The sequence below is a fragment of the Nelumbo lutea genome, chromosome 2, assembly GCF_056320005.1.
Source record: "Nelumbo lutea isolate HS-2025 chromosome 2, American lotus-T2T, whole genome shotgun sequence".
Classification (NCBI taxonomy): Eukaryota; Viridiplantae; Streptophyta; class Magnoliopsida; order Proteales; family Nelumbonaceae; genus Nelumbo; species Nelumbo lutea.
In genome coordinates this window covers 10,459,848-10,486,681 of record NC_142685.1, presented here as the reverse complement: position 1 = coordinate 10,486,681, position 26,834 = coordinate 10,459,848, and the positions used below count along the sequence as shown (strand labels likewise).

Here is a 26,834-nt window from a genome sequence, read left to right as displayed (position 1 = left end):
CATAACATGCTTGGTCCTTGGAGTTAATTTCTGAGGGGACATTGTCTAGTCAGTTCAGTAATCCTATCATTTCCATTTCATAGGCTTGAAGTTCCAATTTGTTCAATGCATTCTATGATTGGCAGTTAACTCCTAATTAATCAGCAAATCTTCAGCATCTTCCTCATCATTTAAAACCATGAAACTTCAATCTATTGTTGGCAGTTCTTGTGCAAGTCAAGTAAGATGGCTTACATGATATGAAATGTGTGCCTTTAATTTTATCCTTGTTACTTCTAATTTGTATGTTAGCAAGGTATTGCATTCTTTTGAACTTTTTATTTGCAGGTTCAGTGGTGCTTTGTCTCTTGAATTCACAAATGATCATCCAAATATGCGCATTATCCATCGAAAAGTTGCATTGGTTCTTGGACAGTGGGTTTCTGAGGTAAATATGTTATCTGGTTATCTGCCCATGTTTGGTTCTTGTTTTCATTTTGGGTTCTGGATGCATTTCTGTTTGCAATCATTTTTTTACGTTATTACCTTTATTTGCTGCATCACTCATCACATAATACTTAGTAAGGGGCTGCGTGCCAATATCATCATCATCATCCATGCCTTATCCCAACTGTATTGGGTCAGCTACATGAATCCTGTTTGCCAATATGCATGGTTTTATTTTTTAAACAAAAGCAATTTTCAAGTCAGTAAAAACAATTTTTTAAACAATCATACATATTAGCTAATTACCTTTTTGTTGGGATTCCTGATTTTTGCTTCTTCCCAAGTTTGATTTTGTTGGGATTTGGAAACAGATAAATAATATGAATCCAGTAGTTCTTATTTAAAGTCTTAATATTGGACCCCCAATAACCCATCTATGGTCTTCTTGTAATCTTCTCAGACAAAACCGTCGCCATTTCTGATCTCTAGTGCCCATAGTAAGAATGGAGTCACTTCATCAAGCTCTTTGTCTGGTGTTGGCTAATTCCAGATAACATGAAAATCCCTCTTCACAGCATGGATGGCAAGAGGCTTTTCAAAAAATGGTAGAATCTTGTGGGATTTATTGTCCTTTTCCATTTGTTGGAGTCCATGGAAGGAGCTAAACACAAGATTTTTCAATTAGTAGAGCTCCCCCATGCTCCATAATTAACCTTTTGCAATTCATTAACCTGTTTTGATGGTGCACTGCCAAAATTTCTTCCCGTTTAACAGAGGACTTAATTTTGTAACCAATGAATTTTTTGATGTACTGATAAATCTTGTTGATTTGGTTTTGGAATTGAATCTAAAGCCTTTGATTAAATATTAGTCTGTCAGAATTGATTTTCTAACAATGTGCTAATCTACTCCTGTTTATGTGGTTGTAATTGATGCTTTAGCTTGTAGCATTCTTGCAATAGAGACCAAGACCTTATGGCTCATAACTTTGTGGCAACAATTTTTTTTTTTTCCTTCGATTCACAGCGTTGTGGTGGCATTGGTCATATACTCAAGAGGGATAAGTTGAAGGGGAAGATGTAAATTGGTGTAGTAGTTTCTTAGAAAATAGCCTTGTGTCCCCCATTTAGGCTTCTTAGAAAATAGCCTTGTGTCCTCCATTTAAGCTTCTCTTACCAAAAGTAGTAGTTCTTGGCTGGAAAGAAATTGGGTTACCATTGGTCTGAGAATTTGGTATCCTACACTAAAACTTTTTTATGACTGGTTTTGACTTCATAAGCACTTTGTCTGGGAGAAGCACCATTTCCTTGAATACTAGTGGAAGTTCCATGTGGCAGTAGTACTATGAGAAGCAATTCCTTGTCCTTCACGTTGGCAGCATCTTTGGTACAATGAAACTAGCCTATTTTGCAATTCATTGAGTTGAATGTATATATTATTGTGAAGTGATTGCCTGGAAAGTTCTCAATCAATAATAATTTATTATTTATAAGTAAATGAACAAAAAACATAAGAGGGCTACTGGTGCAGATGTCAATTGGAGTTTATAAAGAGAGATTGAAACCATATGTTGATTGATAGAATATATTAACATTGCATGTATTTTAGGTGCTTTCTTTATTTTTCCTCTCTTCTTTTCTACCATCAAAGTTGTTGCTAAAGTTTCTATTATCCTTTCTGTGAGTCTCAGGTGGGCAAGTGGTCTTATTCTCTAGACCTATAATTTAGTTACCACTCACCTAATTGTTAGGACAATCTTCTGCCTATCCTACATCGAATACATGCCGTGGAAATTTCAAATCCCTCGGGTCCTTAAAAGCTTCTCCTATCCTTTTCCTCAAAGATTTTAGACCATACCTATTTTAAGTTATCCGCCTTTTTTTTGCCTTTTGATCAGTAAAAGTAAGCAATTTTATCGATATAAAAGGAAATTATGAATGATACAAAGCAGAAACTAGCATTGCCTAATGCCCACAATAAAAGAAAAAGGCAGATAAGACTCGCTTTGTATTTCAATTCCAACTTTTTTTGTTGTCAATAGATACCTTTTTGTACATCTCTCTCGTCATGTATAGTGCCTTGCTGTACATGGAGGGATTTATTCCCCTATTTTGAATAGAATTTCATTTCATTACCTCCTCCCCCTTCTTCTTCTTAAAAAAAAAAAAAAACAGAACAATCATTTTGATCCCACTTTTAACCAGATACACCTTCTTCAAAGGGATAGACTAACAACTTGAACAGCATAGCATTTGATTAGTGAAGTTAAGAATGGACCTCAATACACAAGTTTCCTATTCATACTACCTGTGTCTGGCCTATATTATGAAAGGAGTTGCCTATCTCTGGACCTATCTGCTCATGTTGTTGACATTAGAAATCAGATCTCTTGCCTCTCTCACAAGATATCTTAATTTATAAGGACCGTCATTGCCATTTCTGAATAAGCCAACTACCACAGTACCACTTGGGAATACCATTCAAAATCCACATTCTGCAGCCTTAAAACTATTATAAAAAGCATTCCCTATTGCAGGGCTTTGAACTTAGACCTGTGTAGACTAGAATCACCAGAGCCAGCTAGGCCTGAGAAAGCTAATAAGATCTCCCTTGATGCATCCCTGAAAACCCCCTATAAGCCAACTACCACAGTACCACTTGGGAATACCATTCAAAATCCACATTCTGCAGCCTTAAAACTATTATAAAATGCATTCCCTATTGCAGGGCTTTGAACTTAGACCTGTGTAGACTAGAATCACCAGAGCCAGCTAGGCCTGAGAAAGCTAATAAGATCTCCCTTGATGCATCCCTGAAAACCCCCTACCCTTGATGGCCTTGGGTTCCCTAAAAGCATCCAATAAAATTTAGGTTCGTTGTCCTTACTAGAATGGGCTTTTGTCCTGGTCAGATACATGTTTTGTGTGAATGAATTTGCTACATAAGTCCATCCTTGTATCAGATGACTTATATGGGACTCTGTAAACTCATCTCAAGTCAGTAACCAATAAGCAACTTCAATAGTTATAATGCTTATCTCCTCCACCAGGTGACCCTTTCCTTTAAAGATTCTGACATTTCTTTCCTTTAGAATGGACCATAAAATGGCTTATCTCACACTCCAGACACAATTTTGCCTATTTTCTTTTCCGCCGGGGGGGGGGGGGCAGGGAAGGCTAGCAAAGAACAGGACCAAGATATCTGCTAGCTTCTACCAAAAAAATATCTCTTTCCCTGTCACAAAATCACACTAGATAAAAAGATGATGGGTTGTCTTAACATTAGTCTCACCAGATAAAAAATCTCCTAGACACTGTCACATCCTACAGGTATAAGATTTTTATGCATGAGCTCCCAAAAAAAGCTTTAATTTTGTGAGAAAAATATATTTCATGTGCATAATCTGTGCTCAGTAAACTCATGGTTGTGGTGCAGAGTAAATTGTACTACAGGGTCAAGATCAAGCTTTTCTTCTATACCTTTTTTTGGGCATTCAAGCAAATATCATAGGTTTTCTTGCTATATATTATGAGGGCAACCATATCCGCAAATTTTGATGAGGATAACGTATTTTCAATTAGGTGCTTGAATTTGACAATTCTCTATAGGTTTATGGATTATTCAACTTCTCATCATTTTCTTCCTTGCAGATTAAAGATGACACAAAAAGATCTGTTTACTGTGCTCTGATCAGATTGCTTCAGGACAAAGATTTTGCAGTCAGAGTATGATGCTTGCATCCCCGGTGTTTCTTCCAATTTATTTGCTTAATTATTGCTATGGCTGTTCTTCCTCTTCATTGCTTTCAGATTGCAGCCATATGCATAATTTGCTTCCACCTCATTTTTAGCAGAATTTATGTTGCTTTAATATGCTGCTCTTTTTCCTTAAGATTGGTTTTATTGTTTCAGCTGGCAGCTTGTCGGTCTCTCTGCTTCCTTATTGAAGATGCAAACTTCTCTAAAAACGATTTTGCTGATCTGCTACCAGCATGCTGGGATTTATGTTTTAAATTGGTAGAAGAGGCTCAGGAGTTTGATTCAAAGGTTAGTTGTTGTCAATAGTTTATGTTAATTTCCATAATCTAGGGAAGTAGTTATGATATGCCACACTGCACTTATACCTAGTCCTCTTTTGATTGGTGGCTGGGTCAGACTTTCTCCAAAATGCTAATTTGGAATTGTACACCTGTAACAAAGGTGTTAGTTCAATATCTGAACCTGACTTTAACGTGGTACAGAGCCAAGATGGCTATATTTTTTGAATTTTGGTAATGCTGTTACCTGGATAAAGCATGGACACGGCTGGTTATGGTATTGGAAATGAAATTTACACCAAGAATTGAAGTATTTGATGTGATACAGCACTATTGTACTGGTATCTGGGTATCATAGATGAAGAATTTACAGCTATCAAAAGTAAATATATAAAAATCCTTGACCAAAAGGCAGGCAAGAAGAGACAAAGAGCCTCCATTATCAATATGGGGAAAAAGTATGGTACAAATTGCTACATAGAAATGCCAGTGGCATGTAAGAATAAGTAAAATTAAAAGACCAGTATACTTTACTCTCTGCACTGCAACTATTAGTTGCAGAGATTAAAAATAAAAGTTGTTTAGTTGGTCTCCTTTAGTGCGCCTCGAGGGGTCTGAATAGTAGAGGCACGGTCCTCTGGAGTTTCCTACCATTGCTGATCTAAGATTCCTGGGTATCTGTATATGCCTAGTTTACCAGTGTTGGATATCGGATATGATACCAGATACTTCATGGATACTCCGAGGTGCTTAAAATATGTATAGGGTATGCTTTAACAGATTATACCATAAAGAAATCTGCACTTGTTAGAAATTTAATTGAGTTTTGCAAGAAATAAGTCTTGACTCTTAAAAATGACATTTTCTTTAAAAAACTATATATAAACACATGATATAAGTATATTACATGAGATACATGTACCTCTCCGTGCCCTGGAATTATTTGCTGATTTCTGGGTGGTCTGGTAGGAGGTAAACTTAAGAATTTTTTAGTCTTAAGTCATCATTCAAGGAGAAGGTTCTTTAAAAGGAAGTAGCTACTTGCCTCTCATGTTTGGAAGTTCACAATCACAGGTCCTTTTATGGTGTATCCAATCATCCATGGTTTGACTATGCAACACCGAGGCAGGTGCTGGATGGATATTTTGTGTCACTATTTTGATGTAGACTATCTTCATTGTATGGCTTGCCACTGTATACGAGCTATACATGTACATGCTTTCAAAGTTTATTTAATACAACGCATTACATAGTGCTTTAAGAAAAATATATGCATGTATATCAATTGCTGACTCCAGATGATTGGGGCAGCATTTGGTGGAGTTGTAAATCACACCTGCAATAATCTGAATTAAAAGAAAAGAAATAGGAGAAAAGAAGGAGATTGAAGTGATAGAGGAAGAAGATGGAAGAAAAAGAAGAAGAGAGAGTTGTTCTGAAACCTCTCTTCAGCCCCCAATGATCTCTTTTATTTTTTTTGTTGTAAGAAATAAGAACAATTACATGGGTGCCCTTAGTAGGGCGTCCATCACTAAAGATAGCAATCAAAATTAATAAAAAACAAGAAAACGGGCCCATAACTAAGGCCCACTACCTATTAACACAAGTCATAAACATAACTTAGAGAAAAACAAAGATGCTAAGGCCCATTCGACCCATTATCTCTACACTCCCCCTCAAGTTGAGCATGGATATTAGTCATGCCCAGCTTACTTTCACAATATTGTAACTTTGCCTTGGGGACACCCTTGGTTAGAACATTTGCTAACAGTTGCTCGAGGCAATAAAAGGAAGGCAAACTTCTTTGGAAGCTACCCTTTCTCTTATAAAATGCCGATCAACTTCAATATGTTTTGTCTTGTCATACTGAATAGGGTTGTGAGATATGTTGGTTGCAGCCTAATTATCGCGGTAAAGCATTAATCTCTTGTAGAAGTGACCTGAGCCATAACAACTTTAAAACTCCATGTGCCATTGCCTTGTACTATGCCTCAGCCAAAGACCTGACTACTATTGACTATTTCTTACTCCTCCATGAGATAATGTTCCCTGCAACCAAGGCACAGTAACCCGATGTAGATATCCTATCGTCAATACTACCATCCCAATTGGCATCTATGTATCTAACTTAATGTGTCCATGCCTAGAGAAGAGGAGACCCTTTCCTAGAGATCCCTTTAAGTAACACAAAACTCGTTCTGCAGCAGCCATATGTGTGTCTCTAGGGGCATGCATAAACTGGTTGATCATACTAACAACATATGGGATATTTGGTTGTGCCATGCAAAGGTATATCAACTTCCCCAAAAGTCTCTGGAACACACCCCTGTGTGCCAAAAGCTCACCATCATCAACTAAGAGTTTATGCCAACCCAGAGTTTTGGCACCAAGTTTCCCAGTCTCTGTGAGAAGATCTAACACATCTTTAGACCTAGCAACTTCTATTCCTAGGAAATATCTCAATTCCCTTAAATCTTTAATTTCAAATTCTAAGTTAAGGAATATCTTGAGTGCCTAAGAATTCCTTTGAATCACTTCCTGTAACAACAACATTATCAACATAAACAATGAGGAAGGTAACCTGAGTGCCTCTCTTCTTCACAAACAAGGTATGATTAGACTGGTTGTGTATAACTAAACTCATCAAGTGCAGCTTTGGATTTATCAAACCAAGCTTGTGGGAATTGCTTGAGGCCATAAAGAGATTTCTTCAACTTGCATACCTTGCCCTACATTTCCTTACCATACATACCCGATGGAAATGGCATATAAACTTCTTTAGTGAGTCTCCATTTAAGAAAGCACTCTTCACATCAAATTAATATAAGAGCTAGTTATAACTCACTGCCAAGGATAACAGAACTCTCATTGTGGTCATTTTTGCAACTAGTGAGAATGTCTCCATATAATCAACTCCATATACCTGAGTATAACCCTTGGCTACTAGTCGAGCCTTATACCTCTCAATGGTGCCACCAACATGATACTTGATAGTGAACACCCACTTACATCCCATTGGTTCTTCCCATGAGGCAAATCCACAATGTCCCAGGTATGATTTTTATGAAGTGCTTCTATTTCAGTTCTCATAGCTTCCCTCCATTCTAGCTTAGACAAGGCCTTTGTAACTGACTTGGGTATAGGCTGAGTAGAAATGGAGGCTAAGAAAGAATAATAAGATGTGGATAATAGGTTGTAAGACATGTGTTTGGAAATACAATGTGTTGTACATTTCGTCTTACCTTTTCTCACAGCAATAGGTAGGTCCAAGTGTGGGAAGGGAGGTTTTGGAGTAGGTAGTGAAGGATGAGGGGTTGAAAGTGTACGAGGCTCAATTGTAGATGAGGGAACAACCTGATCATGCCATAGCTTTTGTCTTTGGTACCGCCTCTAAACAATAGGATGAGTAATGAAAATTGGAGGACTAGTAGGAGGAGCAACAACATGAATGATAGAATTGGGAGACGAAGGCTTTGCCATTGGAAGTCTGGAACAAAAGGAACCATAGGAGACTCAACCTCAGGATCAACAAGAGAAGGCAGAGGAAGTGATGGAGAAAACAATTCAACGGAATGTTCCCCCTCAGAATAATGACCATAAAATGGAAGTGACTCTACAAAGGTAACACCCATGGAGACAAAACAAGTTCCACTAGTGGGATCAAAACAACAATATACCCTTTTGTGTGGAGGTATACCCTAAGAAAATGCAATTCTGGGCCTTAGGTTCAAACTTATGTCTCTGAGAGCTAGGGACATGAACATAATACGTGCACTCAAAGACACACAAGGGAATAGGAAACAATTCACTCTCAAGAAACAAGATAGCAAAGGGAGATTTGAACCCCAAGACTCGAGAAGGAATGCGGTTAATAAAGTAGGTAGTTGTCATCGTTGCATCACCCCAAAATCTCACTAGAACATGGAAGGCAAAAAGGATGCTCTTGGCTACTCCAACAACATGTTGATTCTTTCTCTTTGCTACCCCATTTTGTTTTGGAGTACGAGGACAAGAACTTTGATGTATAACTTAACCCCAAACTTCTCAAAGTATGAAACAAGATCATTATCAAAATATTCCTTTGCATTATCTGATTGGAATATCTTGGTGCGGGCATCAAATTGGGTAAGCACAAATTCATGGAACTGTTTTAAAAGTTTAGGTATGCATAAGATAAAGCCAGGTAAATGGTATGGCTCCCACATGTTGGAGTGAACAATATGAAAAGGAACTATAGATTTTTTATTACTTCCAGAATAAGAGTTTCTATAATGCTTTGACAACAAGCATGAGTCACAATGTAGACTTGACAACTTAGTTTCTTTAAATAAAGTTGGAAACAAAAGACTCAACGAAGAAAAAGAAATATGACCCAAACGATAATGGCATAACATAATAAGACTAATTGACTCTGACACATTTGAACCAAAAGCTACTCTCAGAGGTGATACTTGGCTTTGTCCAGGCATGTCCAGCAGGTATAACCCATTCACCTTCATGGCCACTCCCAATTGAGAGTCCATGTCCTGAAAAACATAGTAAGAAGGGAAAAAGGTCACACTACAATTCAAAGATTTTGTCAAATTACTAACTGAAAGCAAATTAGTGTTTAATTTAGGAACATGAAGAACTGAGGATAAGGTGAGGGTTTTTGAGGCTCTGATGTTTCCCTTGCCAGAGATAGGAGCAAGAGAGCCATCAACAAGGGTGATCTTATCTCGGCTAAATAAAAACTGGTAAGTAGAAAATAAATGGGACACACTAGTCATTGGTCATAGGTTCCAGAATCAATTATCCAAGAGATCCTACGATTACATGAGATAGAAGCATGAGCAATAGCACAAATACCTGAATGGGCATATGTAGATGAACAGGGAATTGTCTCTGATGAAGTAGGTGTTGTAGTAGTAGACTCTATGTGACTAATTGTTCGGTCATACTTCTCATACTCAGCCCTGGTGGGCTAGCGGTTGCTCTCCCACTGACTTCTCACCACTATGCTCCTATTCACTCTATGAGGAGGCGGTTACATTTGCATTTCCGCCTTTTACATTCTCATTCATTTTTCCATTGTTTGCATTTTGAGTTTGGCAGGTATAAGCTTTGGATGTAGTTTCCAATAGGTGTCTTTAATATGTTTAGGCTTCTTACAGTATTCACAAACAACATCTTTCTTCCCAGTGCTGTCTTTTGGCTTCATCCCAACATTAGCATAGTGATCCATTTTTGGTCCACAGATTGAACTTGTCTCTTGCTATCCTCACTACTCATCATAGCATAAGCATGAGATAAAGTCACCTCATCCTTCGCCAAAACATTTTGTCTCACAATATCATACTCTAGGTTGAGTTCGGTAAGGAACTCAAAAGCCTGGCTTCTTTCCACTAGCTTCCTATGTGTTTCAGCATCCTTTGTACACCCCCAAGCCACAATCTCTATCAAATCAATCTCCTGCTAAAGAGATTTTAGCATGGAGAAGTAAACAACCAAGGGCTTCTCCCCCTGTCTTAGATTATTCACATCATTCTTTAATTTGTAAGCCTGGGAAACATTCAATTTTTGGGAATAGATCTTCGTGACATTATCCCACGCCTCCTTTGGAGTTTCCATCCACAAGTTGTGTTGGCTAACATGTGGCTGCATAGAATTCACTAACCAACCCACTACTATGTAATTCTCTTGCATCCACGTCTCATAGTTAGGGTCATCCTCCCTAGGTTTCTTCTTGTTCCTGGTGATATAGCCCCATTTCCCTCTACTACACACATATATCTTAATAGACTGAGACCAGGCTAAATAATTGGTCCCATCCAGCTTCACAATGGTCACTGCCCCAAAAAGATTCTCCATTGAGCCCCCATGTCCAAACCCAGAATCTGTGTGATATGTTGTTTCTCCTCCAATTTGCTCCATTGAGTGAAACGAAAATCAAAATAAGTCTAAACTAAGCTAGAATTGCTATCCCAAGCAAAAAAACTACTCTTCAAACAACCAAATCTAGAGTTTCACAAGACCGGCCTGAAGGGGAGAAGAGGAGAAAGTTCAACCCCTCTAACCAGAGGTTCCAAAAACCTTCCCACCTGGGCTACATAAGCTGCTCCCTAATCAGCTGATCAATTCTCCATACACAGTGTGTATGGGCAAAGAGAGAAGAAAGAAAAGAAGGTGAGAACCTGCTCTTATACCAAGTTGTAAATCACACCTGCAATAATCTGAACTAAAAAGAAAAGAAGGAGATTGAAGAGAGAAAGAGGTGATGGAGGAAGAAGATGGGAGAAAAGGAAGAAGAGAGAGTTGTTTCTGAAACCTCTCTTCAGCCCCTAATGATCTCTTTTATTCTTTTGTTGTAAAAAATAAGAACAATTACATGAGTGCCCTTAGTAGGGTGTCCATCACTAAAGACAGCAATAAAAACAATAAAAAACAAGAAAACAGGTCCATAACTAAGGCCCACTACCTACTAACAGAATTCATAAACATAACTTAAAGAAAATTAAAGAAACTAAGGCCCATTCGGTCCATTATCTCTACAGGTGGGTTACTATCTCCTTACAGCATTTATTGTGTTTCTAGGTTATTTTTACAACGAAGTACTTATATACCCTTTCCATCTAATGCTTATTTGCTGTCATCATGTTGAGAGGTCACAATTTGATATTTATTTTCAGGTTCAGATCCTGAATTTGATTTCTGTACTTATTGCACATGTTGATGAAGTCACTCCATTTGCAAACAAGCTGGTGGAATTTTTTCAGAAGGTATTAAGTTGAATATTTATCTCCTTTCATATGGATGACTTGGATGAATAAGTTTGGAATAAATTGCTATGTCTACCATTAAATGACTTGGATGTTCTTTCTGCTTTTAGAAGTTATAGTGTATGTAATAACCACACCAACACTGTTGCAATGCCCAACATGGATATATGTGGATAGGTGTCTACAATGAGGAATCCAGTAATTTGGATGAAGACAGATCTGTTAGGGTGTTGGAGTTAATTTGTAGAGAATACTAGATAACTGTGGTACAACTTGTTTGTATTCTAAATAAGATAATATTGTGTAATGTTCCTAAAATTTCAAATACAAGTCCATGTGTATAAAGGGCTGTTTTTTGGTGAAATGATAAAATTCTTGGGGTGACAAGCATGAAAATACCAGTTTTAAGTTTTAGTTTGAGAGAAGCCGCTTTCCGTTAAAGTGTTTGAGGTTAGGTCCACATCGAGTCAACCCCTCCCAGGACCCTGGATAACTGGGACCAACATAATTTATGGCTTTATTTTTAATCTATATGTCATATGGGCAATTGCTTAGTGCAATTGTAAAATCTCTGGTTGACAAGCATGAGATTACAGATTCAAGTCTGTGAGCGGCTAGTTTGTGCTGAAAAATGCCAAAGCTCCATATCCAGTCTCCCCCTCCCAAGACCCTAGCGCTGGAGCCAACATTGGATAATGGATCTTTATGTGTATAATTGGTATATGCATTGCATGGTTATGGATTTATCCTTTGGTTGTCAGGTGTTCTAATGTCTGCCTCTCATTTATTGTCTACATTTTCAGTAATCATAGCTGTACAAGTGACATCAAGACTCCATAATTGGCATTTGTCTGTTCAGAAGTCTTGCTTAAGCATGCCCTTCTTTGATGATTGTCTACAGGACTGCACTTGCATGGTTGCATCTAGGTTAGTGTCAAGGTTCAAAATTTTGATACGTATCAGGCCGTATCGGCTGATACACATCATATCGGGAGGCCACTGATATGCCTCTGCAGGAGGTGTTTCGGGGTGTAACCTGGTTCAAGGGGTAGACGGGCCTTAAATTGACACCTCTGAACCAGTTTGAAAAAAAAAAACTAAAAAAAAAAAAGTAAAGGCGAGCAAAGATACAGGCCGATATGCTCCAACCGGCATATCAGCCTGTATTGATATTTTGAACCTTGATTAGTGTTTCCTAGGTGGTTAGTCTCCTATCCAGTTGTGTACCTGGTCATCTATGCAACTTCCTTTGACACTGATTCGTTCCGATTTATTAACTGGTGGTACTTAATTTGTTTGTTCCTTTTTAATTCAACAAGGTCTGGGAGGAATCCACTGGTGAAAGTTTACTGCAGATTCAACTTCTTATTGCACTTCGAAACTTTGTGGTTGTTCTTGGTTATCAATCACCCATTTGCTACAACATGCTCTTGCCCATTGTGCAAAGGGGTATCGATATAAATAGTCCGGATGAGCTCAACCTTCTGGAGGACAGTGTGCTGGTGGGTTATTCAGTTTGATAGTTTGATTTTGTCTATTCTTCACTATTTTTATTTGCAAATTTTCCATATTTGTGCCATTAATGGAAATTTTTGCAGCTATGGGAGGCCACACTCTCTCATGCTCCCTCAATGGTGCCTCAATTATTAAGATTCTTCCCATATCTAGTGGAAATTATGGAACGAACGTTTGATCACCTGCAGGTCAGAAATACAGAAAAGGCTAACTGGTCATTCTCATCTAGAATATATGCCTAGTAATATTTCTTTTTGTCTTCTATATTTTTATTTTTCTTAATATCCTGGCAAAAAAAGTGGTAGTTGGGTTGTTTTCCATATAGATGCTCTCTTAGACTCTGTGATACAGTTGTGATCTTATTAAGCTCTTCTATTACATGTAGTTTTTTCTTGCAATATTGGTCAACTATTATTGAATCTTGTATTGTTTTCTTTTTGCATGTACAGTAATATATAACGGATGCTGGATGTGATGTAATGTTAATAATGAAAAATCAATACTGAAAATCAATTGAGAAGAGGTTATGTGCCAGAATGGTAATGTAACTAAAATTGAGAGAGAGAGAGAGAGAGAGAGAGAGAGAGAGAGAGAGAGAGAGAGAACAAAATCCACAAAGCAAGGCTTAAAGATGTTTTGAAGTTTAACCGGTTGACAAAGCTAAAGGTAGATAAAAGGTACTTTTTTCAAACGCTCAGTGGATAAAAGAGTTGGGGCTTCGAGTAGAATATTCCGTGTAATGAGTGAAGGGGAAATGAAGAAAATTGGGAGTGGGGATAACCAAATTTGACAAAAATGGAAAGAAGTTTGTTTCGAAATTTGACAAACCCTTCCTCTCTTTTCCCCTCTAGTGAGACTTAGGATTGGTAATGAAAATCTTATAAGATTTTGGACTGATACTTGGTGGGGTCCTCAACCTTTGTTTGTTACCTACACTAATCTTTTCAGTCTAACCCTGGACAAGGACATCTTGGTGTCTGCTGTTACCTACCCTAATCTTTCCGTAGTGCTTTGTCATTGGAAACAGCTTCTCTGTATATGCAGAGGTAAGGTTACGTACATCCATCCCTCCCCAGACCCCGCATTGCTCTCCTGCAATCAGTTTAAAGGTTTCAGGTATGCTGATCTTGAAAGGAACTTAGTTGAGACTCTGCACTCATGCCATGCTGACAGTCAACCCTGTCACCCTCTCATTCCCAGTCCAGATCTAGATTTCCTCCTGATGTTTGATGGTAGCTGTAGATCTATCTCAGGCCTTCCTCCTGCAGGCTGGCCTTGGGGGTCTTATTCTGAACAGAGAGCAGTATTTTAAAAGTGAAAGGAGCACAAAAAGCGACAGGTTCCAAATGCACCTGAGGCGCAAGGCGAGGCACACACCTTTTTAAAAAATGCGTACAAAATTTAAAAAAAGAAAAACTTAAAAAATATAAAAAAAAATCCAAAAAAAAATTAAGAATGGGGGGAGCCCCTGTTTTAGTGTAAAAACAGGGGGTGGAACCCCTGTTTTCAATGTAAAAAGTGAAGAAATATTTGGAAAATAAATAGATTGAGCAGAGCCCCTGTTTTTCTGTGAGGAAGAAGAAGAAGAAAAAGGGTGTGGAACCCCTGTTTTGAATGTAAAAAGTGAAGAAATATTTGGAAAAAAAAGATTGGGCAGAGCCCTTGCTTTTCTGTGAGGAAGAAGAAGTACCTTGTCCTTGTGCCAAACTGCTTAAGGCCTGAAGACACTGCAGTTGTCGTTTGACTGAGAGATGGCCTCCTGATGATCGAACTTCGAAGGTGGCCTGAACCTGCTGATCAAAGAAGAATATGGGGGCTGAGGGGCTCTGAACTTGCCGTTCGACACTTTGACTGAAAGAAGGAAATGAAGGAAAGTTTCACCGCTCTCCTCCTTCGAATGGAGTAGGGTGTCAGGGGTAATCGTTGGGGCCCTGTGCGGCACTCGAAAGGGGCGAGTAAGCCTACGCAACAAAGCAAACACACACAAAAGGCAACAAGATGTAACACGAATTAGCAAAAGGCTATTTGTATTGCAATAATCAGTGGCAAGCACAAGCACACAGTACAGTGTCGAGGGGATCTCGTGCTTAACCTTTACACGCTTATGAGCTCACTCGACTACCTACCTCCCCTCCAAGAGTATGTTAAGCTTTTGGGGGAGTGACAATAAGAGCCATCAAAAAGGTGAAAAATCATACTACAGTATTACAATAATGCCATTGGCAATCCCTCCATACAAAAGTACATGCATAGCTTCTGCTTGAGGCTGTAGGCACGATGGTTGGCACTTGATGGCGCGGCGAAGAGAACACTTGTTACAGTCTACCCCACTCAATTCAGTCTTCGTCCTCGAAGACTAGCTTCTGCTTGAGGCTTGAACTTGTTGGTGAAGGAAGGTTCTTCAACTTCTCCACGAACAGGGTTTCTTCCAAGGCCCAGATAGGAGGTTGGGTAGATGGCTAGTGGATGTTCCGGATGGTGGGAAAACCTATGGCTAGTCCCTAAGTTAAGCCCTGCCTGGCTGCTTCGAGGTAGGATTTTGGATGGTTTCCGATGGTGGTAGGAAAATTGGTGGCCAAGGCTAGGTCAAAATGGTATTTTGGATTATTAGGGTGTTGGTTCCCATAAATTTGTCTCCAAGGATGACTCACAGGGCTACTACGAGATTTAGCTTGGGGGATGATGTGAATGTGGTCCCTAAATGGTTTGGGTGGCACTTGCTCTTCCCAGTGGTTGTGGTAGTAGATGTGGGCAAAGTTTGACACGGCCTTGGGTCTTCTATTGGGCCCACCAGTTGTGGGTGTGTGCGGCTTCTGCTGCAAAGGTGGCTTCCGCTGCTGTTGTGGCGGCATTGGCACCGATGCTGGCGCTGGCGCTGACTTCTTCCTGGAGTTGCTACGATCACTTCTGGTTGCACTGGTGGTAGTTGTAGATCTCTCTGCCATCAATGGTTGAGGTGAGGCGCCGGTGCTGCTTTTGCCTGTATCATGAAGTCCATTCCAAGGACAATATCAAAATCATCTATGTGGACGACGGAGAGGTCAATCTCTCCATCCCAGGTGCTGAGTTGTAGTCTTACTCGGCGAGCCATGCCTTCAGTAGGTTTGGCACCTGTGTTAACTGCTTTGAGCCAGCTAGGCTCTTTGGAAAACGACCAAATTAAGTCTCTTGGCCTCTGCAATGGATATGAAGTTGTGAGTGGCCCCTGTGTCAACTAGGGCCCTGGTTGGCCTCCCCCCAATGGTTACACCAACATACCTCAGTCCTCTCTTGACTAAGGAGGGTTGTTTGGAGGTAGCCCCTTTCTTCATCATGGCATTGAAAAGTTGGAGGGCGCCCACTCTTGGCGCCTGGGTACTCCGTTCCCCATCACTCTGCTCATCATCACTTAGCTTGGCAATGAGGACATTCTGCTTTGCTCGCTTTGGGCAATTCCTAGTGAAGTGCGCCTCCAAATGTAGCAAATGGGAGGACGGCTTGGTCTCCCTTGATATCTGTTGTTGTAGTAGCTTTGACTTCCTTGTGGCTGCTTCCCTTTATGGTGCTCGACTGGTTTGTGGTTGAAGGGTGGCTTCTCTTTCGGGGGACTTGGTTGTCTATCTCCCCCACTCGAATGTGTGGTAAGCGACCATGGCGGAGGCAAGGTCCTGAACGTTGCGTCGTTGGAGCTCGAGCTTGGCCCAAGGCTTTAGGCCATCCATGAAGTTGAACAATAAGTCCTTGTCTGACATATCAGTGACTTCTAATGTGAGGGCTGAAAACTCTTTGACATAGTCATGAAGGGAGCCGCCGTGCTTGAGAGTCTTCATCTTTCGACGAGTGAGGTATTCCACGTTCTTTGGGTAGAACTCTCTCTTCAGCTCTCTTTTAAAGTCAGCCCAAGTACGGATAACACAAGTACCACGTTCTATATCAACACATCTTCTACGCCACAACAACATAGCGACATCAGTCAAATACATAGTAGCAGTACGTACCTGAGTCATTTCATCAGTTACATTGGCGGCGGCAAGGTATTGTTTCATTTGCCACAGGAAGTTGTCGAGCTCTCGTGCATTGCGGGTACCCGAATAGGGAGTTGGCTCCCTAATCTTGATGTGGGAGGGAGTATGTGTAAAGGAAGTGCTGGCTGGATTAGCGATGACCCTCTTCAGGATTGCACATTCTGCTTTGAGCATGGGTGTCGGAGGAGGCACATGCGGCGGACTTCATTGAGGCCCACTCTGCTCTCACTTCATCTAGTTGGGCCTGGATGGCCATTGATGTGGAGGTGCTTCTTCTCCACATTGCCCACTCGTTCTTCATCTCATCGAGCTAGGCTTGAAAACTGTCAAGCCTGTCTTGGACCTGCGAGTTGGAGGAGCTTGCTTCTTGTTGGCGCGTAGTGCTGCAAATTTGCTTGAGCCTGCCATTGATTATGTCTCGGACCTCGTCCATGACTCCACTCAAGCGACCTTCAATCTCGACCAGTGTGTTGTCCATGACTTCCATGTTTTGATGCAGCTCGTCTATCGAGTCTCGCATCTCACCTACGGTGGCTTCGCAACGCAGCATGCGCAACTCAACGGCTGCATGCTTGTTGGAAGATTTCTCACGTTTGCTGGGCTTCGGTTCCTTGTCCTTGCCGATGTCACCGACGGGCGCATCATCGGCCTCATGGGCTGTGGAGAGTTCATGCTCGATCTCCTCCGCGATGTCTCTGTTGTGCTTCATGCTATCACTCGCGTCGCGGGTCGAATGGCCTAAAAGGAGCTCCTGCTCTGATACCAACTGTCACGAGGGTAATCGTTGGGGCCCCGTGCGGCACTCAAAAGGGGTGAGTAAGCCTACGCAACAAAGCAAACACACACAAAAAGGCAACAAGATGGAACATGAATTAGCAAAAGGCTATTTGTATTGCACAAGCACATAGTACAGTGTCGAGGGGATCTTGTGCTTAACCTTTACACGCTTATGAGCTCACTCGACTACCTACCTCCCCTCCAAGAGTACGTTAAGCTTTTGGGGGAGTGACAATAAGAAACATCAAAAAGGTGAAAAATCATACTACAGTATTACAATAATGCCATTGGCAATCCCCCCATACAAAAGTACATGCATAGCCCACCCATGACACACTTGGGCACTGGAGTGGCGGCTATAGGCACGATGGTTGGCACCTGATGGCGCAGTGAAGAGAACACTTGTTACAAGGGGGCAACGAACATTGACAGAGGAAGCCAAGAAGAGCGCATCAATGAAAACAGCCGCAGAACAGGGGCGGCAACAAGAATGGCCAAAATCGACTTCCCCATCTTCTCAGGCGGCGATCCAACTCCCTGGATTCTCAGAGCAGAAAGGTATTTCGATTACCATGAAACACCGAGGCAAGATAGGGTAGCTCTGGCTTCTGCGCATCTTGAAGGGGGAGCCATCCTTTGGTTTCAATGGTACCAAAGGGGGCACCCTCACCAAACCTGGGCAGACTTCACCAACGCCATGACTGTCTGTTTTGGGTCATCTAGGCTCGAAGATCTTGATGAAAATTTGGCAAAGCTGTGGCAGGTAGGATCAGTAAAAGAATACCAGATGGAGTTCAGAAGGCTAGCCGTGAGAGTCCAAGGGTGGACGGAGAAGGCATTGGTGGGAAGCTTCGTTGGCGGCCTAAAAGAAGAACTATGACTGGAAGTGAAAGCGATGCAGCCCACTTCGGTCATCAATGCGGCAGCACTAGCAAGATTGTATGAGGACAAGTTTAGTCGAGCAAGAAAGGTGCAGCGACCATGGGGTCCAAAAGCAAGAAGGGAGCAAGAAAGGACGACAGCACCAAACAAGGAGGAAGGAGTACTGGGCCCAGGCCCACTGGTTCCTTTCAAACGGCTGACCTGGGCAGAGATGAGACAAAGGTCTCTGTTACAACTGCGAAGAGAAATTTGAGTCGGGCCATCGCTACAGGAAACAGCAAGCGTTTCTCCTACAAACAGATGGCGAAGAGGAAGACGACATCACCGGTTGCACAGAATCTAACCCAGAGTGGGAAATACAATCCAATGGCACACCTAGAATATCCTTACAAGCCCTTACGGGACTTGCGTTCCCTCAAACAATGAGAGTTGCAGGGCTGATTCTAGGACGCCAAGTGTCAATCCTCATAGACAGTGACAGCTCCCTTAACTTCATAACTCAAGTCTTGGTGGATAAAATGGGACTTCCGATGCAACCAACAATGACCTTTACGGTTCATGTGGCCAATGGTAACAACCTATCTTGCAATAGCATTTGCATGGGCCTACCACTAAAGATTCAGGGTCATCAGTTTGCAGTGGACCTATATCCTCTCCATCTCAGTGGAGCAGACGTGGTGCTAGGCATTCAATGGTTAAGGCAGCTAGGACCCGTGGTCTGTGACTGGGCCCGTCTCACCATGGACTTCACATCAGGAAACTCTACAGTCCATCTACAAGGGCAGACATGCAAGGGCCCAAGGCCCATCAGTCTTGCAACACTGACAAAGCAAAGAGGAGACCCAGATCAGCCCATATTCATGCACATGGACTCAAATTTTCCTACTTAGATCTGCAATCAAATTTCCTACATTAGACCTTGAGGGCAAGGTCACTCTAAAGGAAGGGGGGATTGTCAAGACTGTTGGAACAGACCAACAGAAGGCAGTTAGTCAGTTTTACAAGAGGAGGCCACATCAGCTCAACTAACCAGCCAGTTGTAATAACTGCCATCCAATTGTAACAACTGCCATCCAATTGGATTGTCAAGACTGTTGGAACAGACCAATAGAAGGCAGTTAGTCAGTTTTACAAGAGGAGACCACATCAGCTCAACTAACCAGCCACTTGTAACAACTGCCATCCACTTGTAACAGCTGTGACAGTCAAGATTGTAGCACTATAAGTAGTAGAGCAGAAATGGAATAGAGGAGGACTCTTTCAGCATTAAACTCTCTCTCTCTCTCTCTCTCTCCTTCCAAGAATTCAGGAGGTTGGCCCCTCGAAGAGCCCTGAGTTAGGCAGGTTCCTAACACTTGCCTGTTGAGAAAATTGCTGAAAGAGATGTAGAGATTGGCAAGAGGATTGGCCTGTTTTTCTGGAGTAGTGAGGGGTTTTCTGGGAGAACCTTTGAGGATTTTGAGAGAAGGAAAGAAGAGAGGTTGGAAAAATTCAAAAGCTATAATTGGGGAAGGTGGTGAGATTTGGAATGAGGATGATGAAAGGGCGGGAAGAAATGTTCTAGGGGGAGGACTAAGGGGTCGGCTTTTGAAAAGTGTTGCTTGGCTTCGGTACAGGTGGAGGTGTGCGGGATTCTTTGGGCTCGAAGGTTTGGAGTGATTCAGTGGTCCTTGGATGAGGCTTGTGACATCTTGGTTTTTTGTTTCCTTGTTTAAGTTTTGTTATAAGATTTCAATAGTTGTTTTTTGTGTCTTAAGCATCTATCTTTTTCCCTCAGGTGATAACTTATCACCTTCTTTTTTTTTTTGGTGATTTTTTTATTATACAAAAAAAGAAGGGCACTCAAAAATTGATGATTAAGTTAGTTGTAGTAGGATCAGGAAAAAAAAAACAATATACTATTTTCAGTAATTTCTAGTGTCTTTACAATATATTAGTTGTAGTCGGATCCGAAAATGTTGGTAGAGTTGTTTTAGGAGTTAAGAGTCCTTATTTGAATGTCCCTATGGGTTACCTATTTGCTTTCCTTGATTTAAAAGTAAATAGAAATTTAGAATATTTTTTGGGTCAGTTTCCTAGTTTAAGTTGGAGTCTGCAAATGGATAGCCTAGCTCTCATGTTTAGTCTATAATTAGGGTCATAGTTATTTGAATTTAAGAGTTGATATATTGGAATAGAGGTTTAGTTTTAAGCTATCTACAGGTAATAGTGTGATATTATTTCTCTCATTTCTTTTAGAAGTGCATTGTTTCTTCTCTTTCTCATTTGTGTTCAGATCTGAATCTCTTCTATAGTGGATGCCCGCCATATGTATTGATGAAATTTAGACCATATGCTCATATCAAAGTTTATCCTATAGATAGATATGTTATAGTGCATATGATAGTACTTGGAGAATCTTACATCTCTTCAAACAATGCACGGCATAAGAGCAAACTCCCTTGCAATGCAATCAATATGGATTAATGGTAATTCAACCCTTGTTACTAGGGAATTTTTTTTTGTGGATATCAGAGAAATTGTAACTATTAGTATCACATGCGGGTGCCTCCTAATTGAGGTTGGCTTATTGTTCCTTACATTTTCTTCCACTCATTTCTAATAAAGTTCACCTGTTATTGAAGAGAGGGAGAAAGAAGACTGCACATTTGACCTGCCAAATCTGTTGTTGGAGGAATATTGAGCATGGTTAAATTTGTTGTTGGTTGACATATTTTTTACTTACATTCTTTCAGATCATTAATTAGTAGTTCTTTATTATGACTTTTTACTTTCTATTTCATATTAGCATCATGATGTCAACACTCTGTACTTCTTAATTATAGGCTGCTGTCAATATCATAGAGGGCTACATAATTTTGGGTGGAACTGAGTTCCTGAACATGCATGCTTCAAGTGTGGCTAAGCTTCTTGATTTGATTGTTGGAAATGTGAATGATAGAGGACTGCTATCAATGCTTCCAGTCATTGAAATTTTAATACAGGTGCTGCTTTAGTTTTATTTATTGTATACCAATGAATTGTTGTAGGGTTCTTGCATTTTGATATTTGGTGAATCCTGTTAGAAGTCATATTTTAAGTTGCAACGCTTCTTTCTTTATATACATTTTGTTGTCAATATAGAATGATAGGCTTCATGATGGACCTCCCCTAATGCAAGGCCAAAATATTTTTGGATACTCTTATTTGATGTCACATTTTTTATGTGTTTAGTTACCATAGTACTTGCTCTTATATAATATATTTTACGCTTGTAATCTCATTGGGAGTGACTTGAATAGTATTTAGTGAAAAAAAGAACTTTTTTTGTGCTTTTTTTTCTTTATAGAACTATAGATATATTTTAGTTGGTAAGTTCTGGGGGAGTGAAATTTCAGACCTGTGTTCAAACCATCATAGTCTACATTTTCTCATTTTATCACCTATTGGAGGCTTGGAGCTACTCCTAGGTTCTTTCAAATGACTTCATTTCTGACCCTGTCCTTAAGTTTATCCACTCATCCATGTCAGCATACACATTTCTGCCATGCTCATTTTACAAAACTTTATATTGCAACTACATTATTATCATTTGGTTTCTAGTTAGCTAAGCTCAAACCTTGGCCCACTAAAATTAAAGAAGACTACCAAGAATCCCCAGGCTAGACTACATATACCCTGATGTGCCCCTTTGATCAAAAGGTCGAACTTATTCTTCATATGATTGCTAAGAATGCCCTTCCATTTCTTGAATTGATTTAAATTTTTGGCATAGGTAGTAAATACATTGAATTATTACAACATTGAACATAGTTGCATGAAATATCCACATATGCTTGTCAATGTCCTCAATTTAGATATTAAGAACAACAGTTGATTATTTGGTGCTGCTTTTGCAGTGTTTCCCTATGGAAGCGCCCCCATTAATTAGCACCACTCTTCAGGTATTTGAATTTCTTAGCCAAGTAGAATTTGATGGAGGATGTTCTTAAGACTCTATTTGCAGTGCAAATCCGAACTGGGTGCAAATTATGCACCCTTTCAACTTGGAGGTGTTTGTTTGTAGTGAAGCTTTGCACTCCTACCTGATGACTGGTGTAGAATTTGCAATATTTGGTGATGCAAATTTTGCATCCAAAAACTGGTGCAAATTTTACACCACTTTGTCCCACCTTCATTCTCTTCCATATGATGTAGAGACCACATAATTTTACTGCACATTTTACTCAAACAAATCAAAATTAAACCTGAAGCAAAAGTGAACCAGAATTTGCACTTCCATGCAGTTGCATGACAAATAGAGCCTAATCTCCATAGTAGCCAATTATTTGTATACTTATTTAAGACGGCTTCATTGTTTCACCTTTCCTTTTATTTCTTCTTTTTATTTATTTATTTATTTTTCCTTTTGTTTGGGGATGGGTATCTTTTGATGTTGATAGAAATTAGTTGTAATATGTTTGAGTGGAGGGGATGATCGTGATCCTTCTAAGACAGCAGTCAAAGCATCTTCAGCAGCTATTCTAGCAAGGATCTTGGTTATGAATAGCAATTATCTTGCCCATTTAACGTCAGAGCCATCGCTTTTGCAAACACTCCAACAGGCAGGCATTTCTATGGAAGAAAATGTCCTACTCAGTCTTGTTGATATATGGCTTGATAAGGTAATTATATGACAAGCATTAATATGTGATAGGTTCTTCTGAAACTTGTTGTAACCTATGTACTTTTAATTAATTTAACGTTTTTACTTGCATTTATTAGTCATAACTATTGGTTATTTTGAGATGTATTTGCTTACAGTTTTATGATTCTTATTATATATTCTAGACATGAATGCATACTTATATTTGATGCATAATGTTTGACATTCATATAGCTTACCAGTCTAATGAGAGTTTTGGAATAAGGAATGTATATTTTTATATGATATGTGTAGAGAACACTGATGTGGGCTCCACTGCAGTGGTCCCCACTGTGTTCGTAGGACAGCATGTGTAGTTATTTGTTCCAGTTATAGTAGTGTCAGTTTGAGTCAGTTTGTTAATCCAGTTGTTATTTATTTCAGCCTTTATTTACTTTATTTTTTATGTAAGTACTAAGGGCAGATGTGTCCTTTCCATTATGTACTAAACATAACCTATAAATAATAAGAAAGTGGCGGCGGCAGATTAGTTAGAATCTGTTTCTCCTTTCAACCACTTGTGTTCTCCTGTTTCTCTTCTATTCTCTCTCATTTCTCTCACTTTTCTTCTATTTTGTAAACCTAAAACCTATTAGTATTCAAGACTGATTACAGTCTTGATCTTCTACTTGGTATTAGAGCCTATCTAGGGTTTCTCATGTGTGTCTAGTCCAGCTGACCACATGAGGACTAGCTAGGGCTGGAAGCTTTGAAGAAGTATTCGGTGGCTGAATCTTGGAGATTACCAGGAGAGGTTCGCAGCAGTTGAAGACTTGTTGCGGCTTGCAGAGAGTTGGTAATCAGGAAGAAGCAGTGAAGGTTAGGGTTCAGGTAACCCTAGAAGACAGTAAACCGAGGTACATAAGTAAGTTTTTTTTAAGTTTCAGAGACTGCAATCAGTCGAGATAGGTTGGACCTATCTAGAAGTACGGGTCGAACTGTGTTCAAGTTTGTTTGTAAGTTTTGACTTGCCGAACTGTGTTTAAGTCTGTTTTTAGGGTTTGACTGTTGGGCCGAACCCCTTCCCTCTCAAAGGTGATTAGTTTTAGGGTTTCATATTGCCCTACGACAAGTCCCACTTGTGCGGACTGCTTGGAGAGTGCAGATGAGCACTTATTTCAGACCCACAGTTGAAACCCTAATTTTGCTCTCGCAGCAGTGGTCCCCATAGTAGTGATTTCAGAAAATAGCATCTTAGATTGACAGGTTGCCTGGTACTGTGCATGCCGATTGATTTCAGATCAGATTTGAGTTGATTCCTTGCCTATACTGTGATAGGCGATTGATTTCAGATCAGATTTGGGTTGGTTTCAGATCAGATCATATCAGATTTGTGGTGGTTTCGGATCAGTTTTCAGACCTGCTTGTTTGACTCAGTTTTCTTGTATGGTGACTCTAGCAGTTTGTAGCCACTGAATCTTGATTAAAGATGGAGTTTAAGGGTCAAGGAGAAAGTAGTTTTGGAAACCACAGTTATGGTAGTGTATCTGAAACCGGGTTTCAGATTACAACTATGAGATTTGATGGGTCAAATTATTTGGAGTGGCCTCAATCAGCCATGATGGCTATTGGAGGAAGGGAAAAACTGGGTTACCTCTTGGGGGATGTGAAAGAACCTTCCAAGGAGGACCCAACATACACCAAGTGAGTTCAAGAGAACTATTTGGTTATGGTGTGGCTGTGTAATTCTATGCAGCCACATATCAGTCGAAATTACTTGTGGGCAAAGACAGCCAAAGAGATATGGGATGTTGTGAAAGAAACATATTTCCAACCCCTTAATGTTGCCAAAGCCTATGAACTGAAGTGTGAGGTGAACAGCCTTAAACAAGGAGAGTAGCCAGTTTTTGTCTACTTCTCTACCTTGAAATCTTTATGGCATGAGATTGACCATCTAGAGACCCTTGAGTGGGAGAGTCCCAAAGATGCACAGACTCACAGAAAGCAAGTCGAGACGAATAGGGTATTTGAGTTTTTGGCTGGTTTTAATTCAGAATATGACATTGTGCGACAACAGATATTGACAAGGGATAGTGTGACCCTTTCTCAAGCATACTCCCTGGTGCATAGTGAAGAGACAAGGAGGAAAGTCATGATGCAGCCTCAGCCCTCTTTCCCAACCTTGACAGCTATTAAACCTAAGCCAGGGGGTGACTCAGAAAGGGACCGGAAGAAGGAAGATAAACAGGATCTGGTATGTGAATATTGCAAGAAACCCAAGCACACAAAAGATACTTGTTGGAAGCTACATCCTCACTTGGTCCCCAACAAAACTAAGATATAAGAAGGGTAATGCTCATGTGGCCATGAACACTGATTCAACATCCTCATCAGGCACTCCCTAGAGACTTTAGCTGTTGTTCGAGCTGCCTTCATACAGTTGGAAAAGGAAGTTGGGAGTTCAGCTCATCCATCTCAGTCACCATCAGCTCCTACCACATCTGCATTTGCACATTTAGGTACTCGAGCCTCAGCTTACCATGCTTCAGCTCCAGGTAATACTGACCACTGCTGGGTAATAGATTCAGGTGCATCTGACCATATGACTAGCTTGCCATCTTTGTTCACTTCTTATCACTTGTCCTCTGGCCTCATTGCTGATGGCTCCCTTGTTCCCATTTCGGGCAAAGGGGACATCAAGCTATCGGATACTATCTCTTTATCTTCTGTCTTGCATGTTCCTAAGCTTGATACTAACCTGCTTTCAGTTAGTAGTATTACCAAACACATGAACTGTTCAGTAACATTTTTCCCTGACCGATGTGTTTTTCAAGATTTGGAGACTAGGAAGGTGATTGGGACTGGCCGTGAGACGAACGGGATCTATCTGCTTGGAGAGAGTTCTCGTCGGGAGGAGTCAGTGGATAAGAAGTCTTTTGTTTCCCAGTCTGTGAGTTCGGTTATGTTTTGGCATAACCGATTAGGTCATTTGTCTTTTAAGTCTTTGAAGAGTATGTTTCCTGCTTTATTTGAGTCTGTTGAGTTATCAAAGTTGAGGTGTGAGAGTTGTGAGTTTGCCAAACATTGTAGAACCTCTTATTCTTTAAGTAATAAAAGGAGTAATTCCTCTTTTGATATTGTGCATACTGATGTTTGGGGGCCATATCATATCTCTTCTATGGGTGGGTACAGATATTTTCTACTATATGTTGATGACCATACCCGTTTTTCTTGGGTCTATCTTATGTGTTCTCGGGATGAGGTTCCTGCTCTGACCCAAAACTTCCAACAAATGGTTCTCACTCAGTTTGGGACCAAAATCAAAGTCCTTAGATCTGATAATGCAAAGGAATACTTTGCTCAGCCATTGACCTCCTACCTTCTTAGCCATGGAGTTATTCACCAGAGCACTTTACCTCCAATGTACCTATTCGCTTCTGGGGTGATGTTATCCTCACGACAGTTTATCTCATTAATCGAGTTCCTTCCCGGATTCTTGATATGAGAACCCCCTTTTCCCTTCTATACCCAGACGAGGAGTTATTCATTGTTCCCCTTAAAACCTTTGGTTGTACTTGTTTCGTTCAGCTTCTCGGGCCTCATCATTCCAAGTTTGAACCTAAGGCCTCCAAATGCATTTTCCTTGGTTATGCACAAACTCAAAAGGGTTATTACTGCTATGATCCGGTTTTAGGGAAACGGTTTGTCTCCATGGATGTCACCTTCTTTGAGGAGACACCCTATTATCCTAGGGTTTCTCCTCAGGGGGAGAGTAGTGAGAGTGGGGTTGTTTTGAGTTTCTTTCCTCAGGGGGAGAGCAGTGAGAGTGGAAG

The 26,834-nt window shown here is 40.4% G+C and overlaps 1 protein-coding gene across 3 annotated transcripts in view; it reads left to right on the top strand.

Moving 5' to 3' along the window:
* Positions 1 to 26,834, top strand: part of LOC148868506 (ARM repeat superfamily protein) — a 96,827-nt gene that overhangs the window by 53,218 nt on the left and 16,775 nt on the right. For all 3 annotated transcript variants that reach the window (XM_088969289.1, XM_088969288.1, XM_088969290.1), the window contains 9 exons: positions 328 to 427; positions 4,077 to 4,151; positions 4,338 to 4,472; positions 11,131 to 11,220; positions 12,540 to 12,722; positions 12,819 to 12,923; positions 21,224 to 21,382; positions 22,277 to 22,321; positions 22,820 to 23,041. In XM_088969289.1, coding sequence (XP_088825415.1) covers positions 328 to 427; positions 4,077 to 4,151; positions 4,338 to 4,472; positions 11,131 to 11,220; positions 12,540 to 12,722; positions 12,819 to 12,923; positions 21,224 to 21,382; positions 22,277 to 22,321; positions 22,820 to 23,041 — 1,114 coding nt within the window. The remainder of the gene's footprint in view (positions 1 to 327; positions 428 to 4,076; positions 4,152 to 4,337; positions 4,473 to 11,130; positions 11,221 to 12,539; positions 12,723 to 12,818; positions 12,924 to 21,223; positions 21,383 to 22,276; positions 22,322 to 22,819; positions 23,042 to 26,834) is intronic.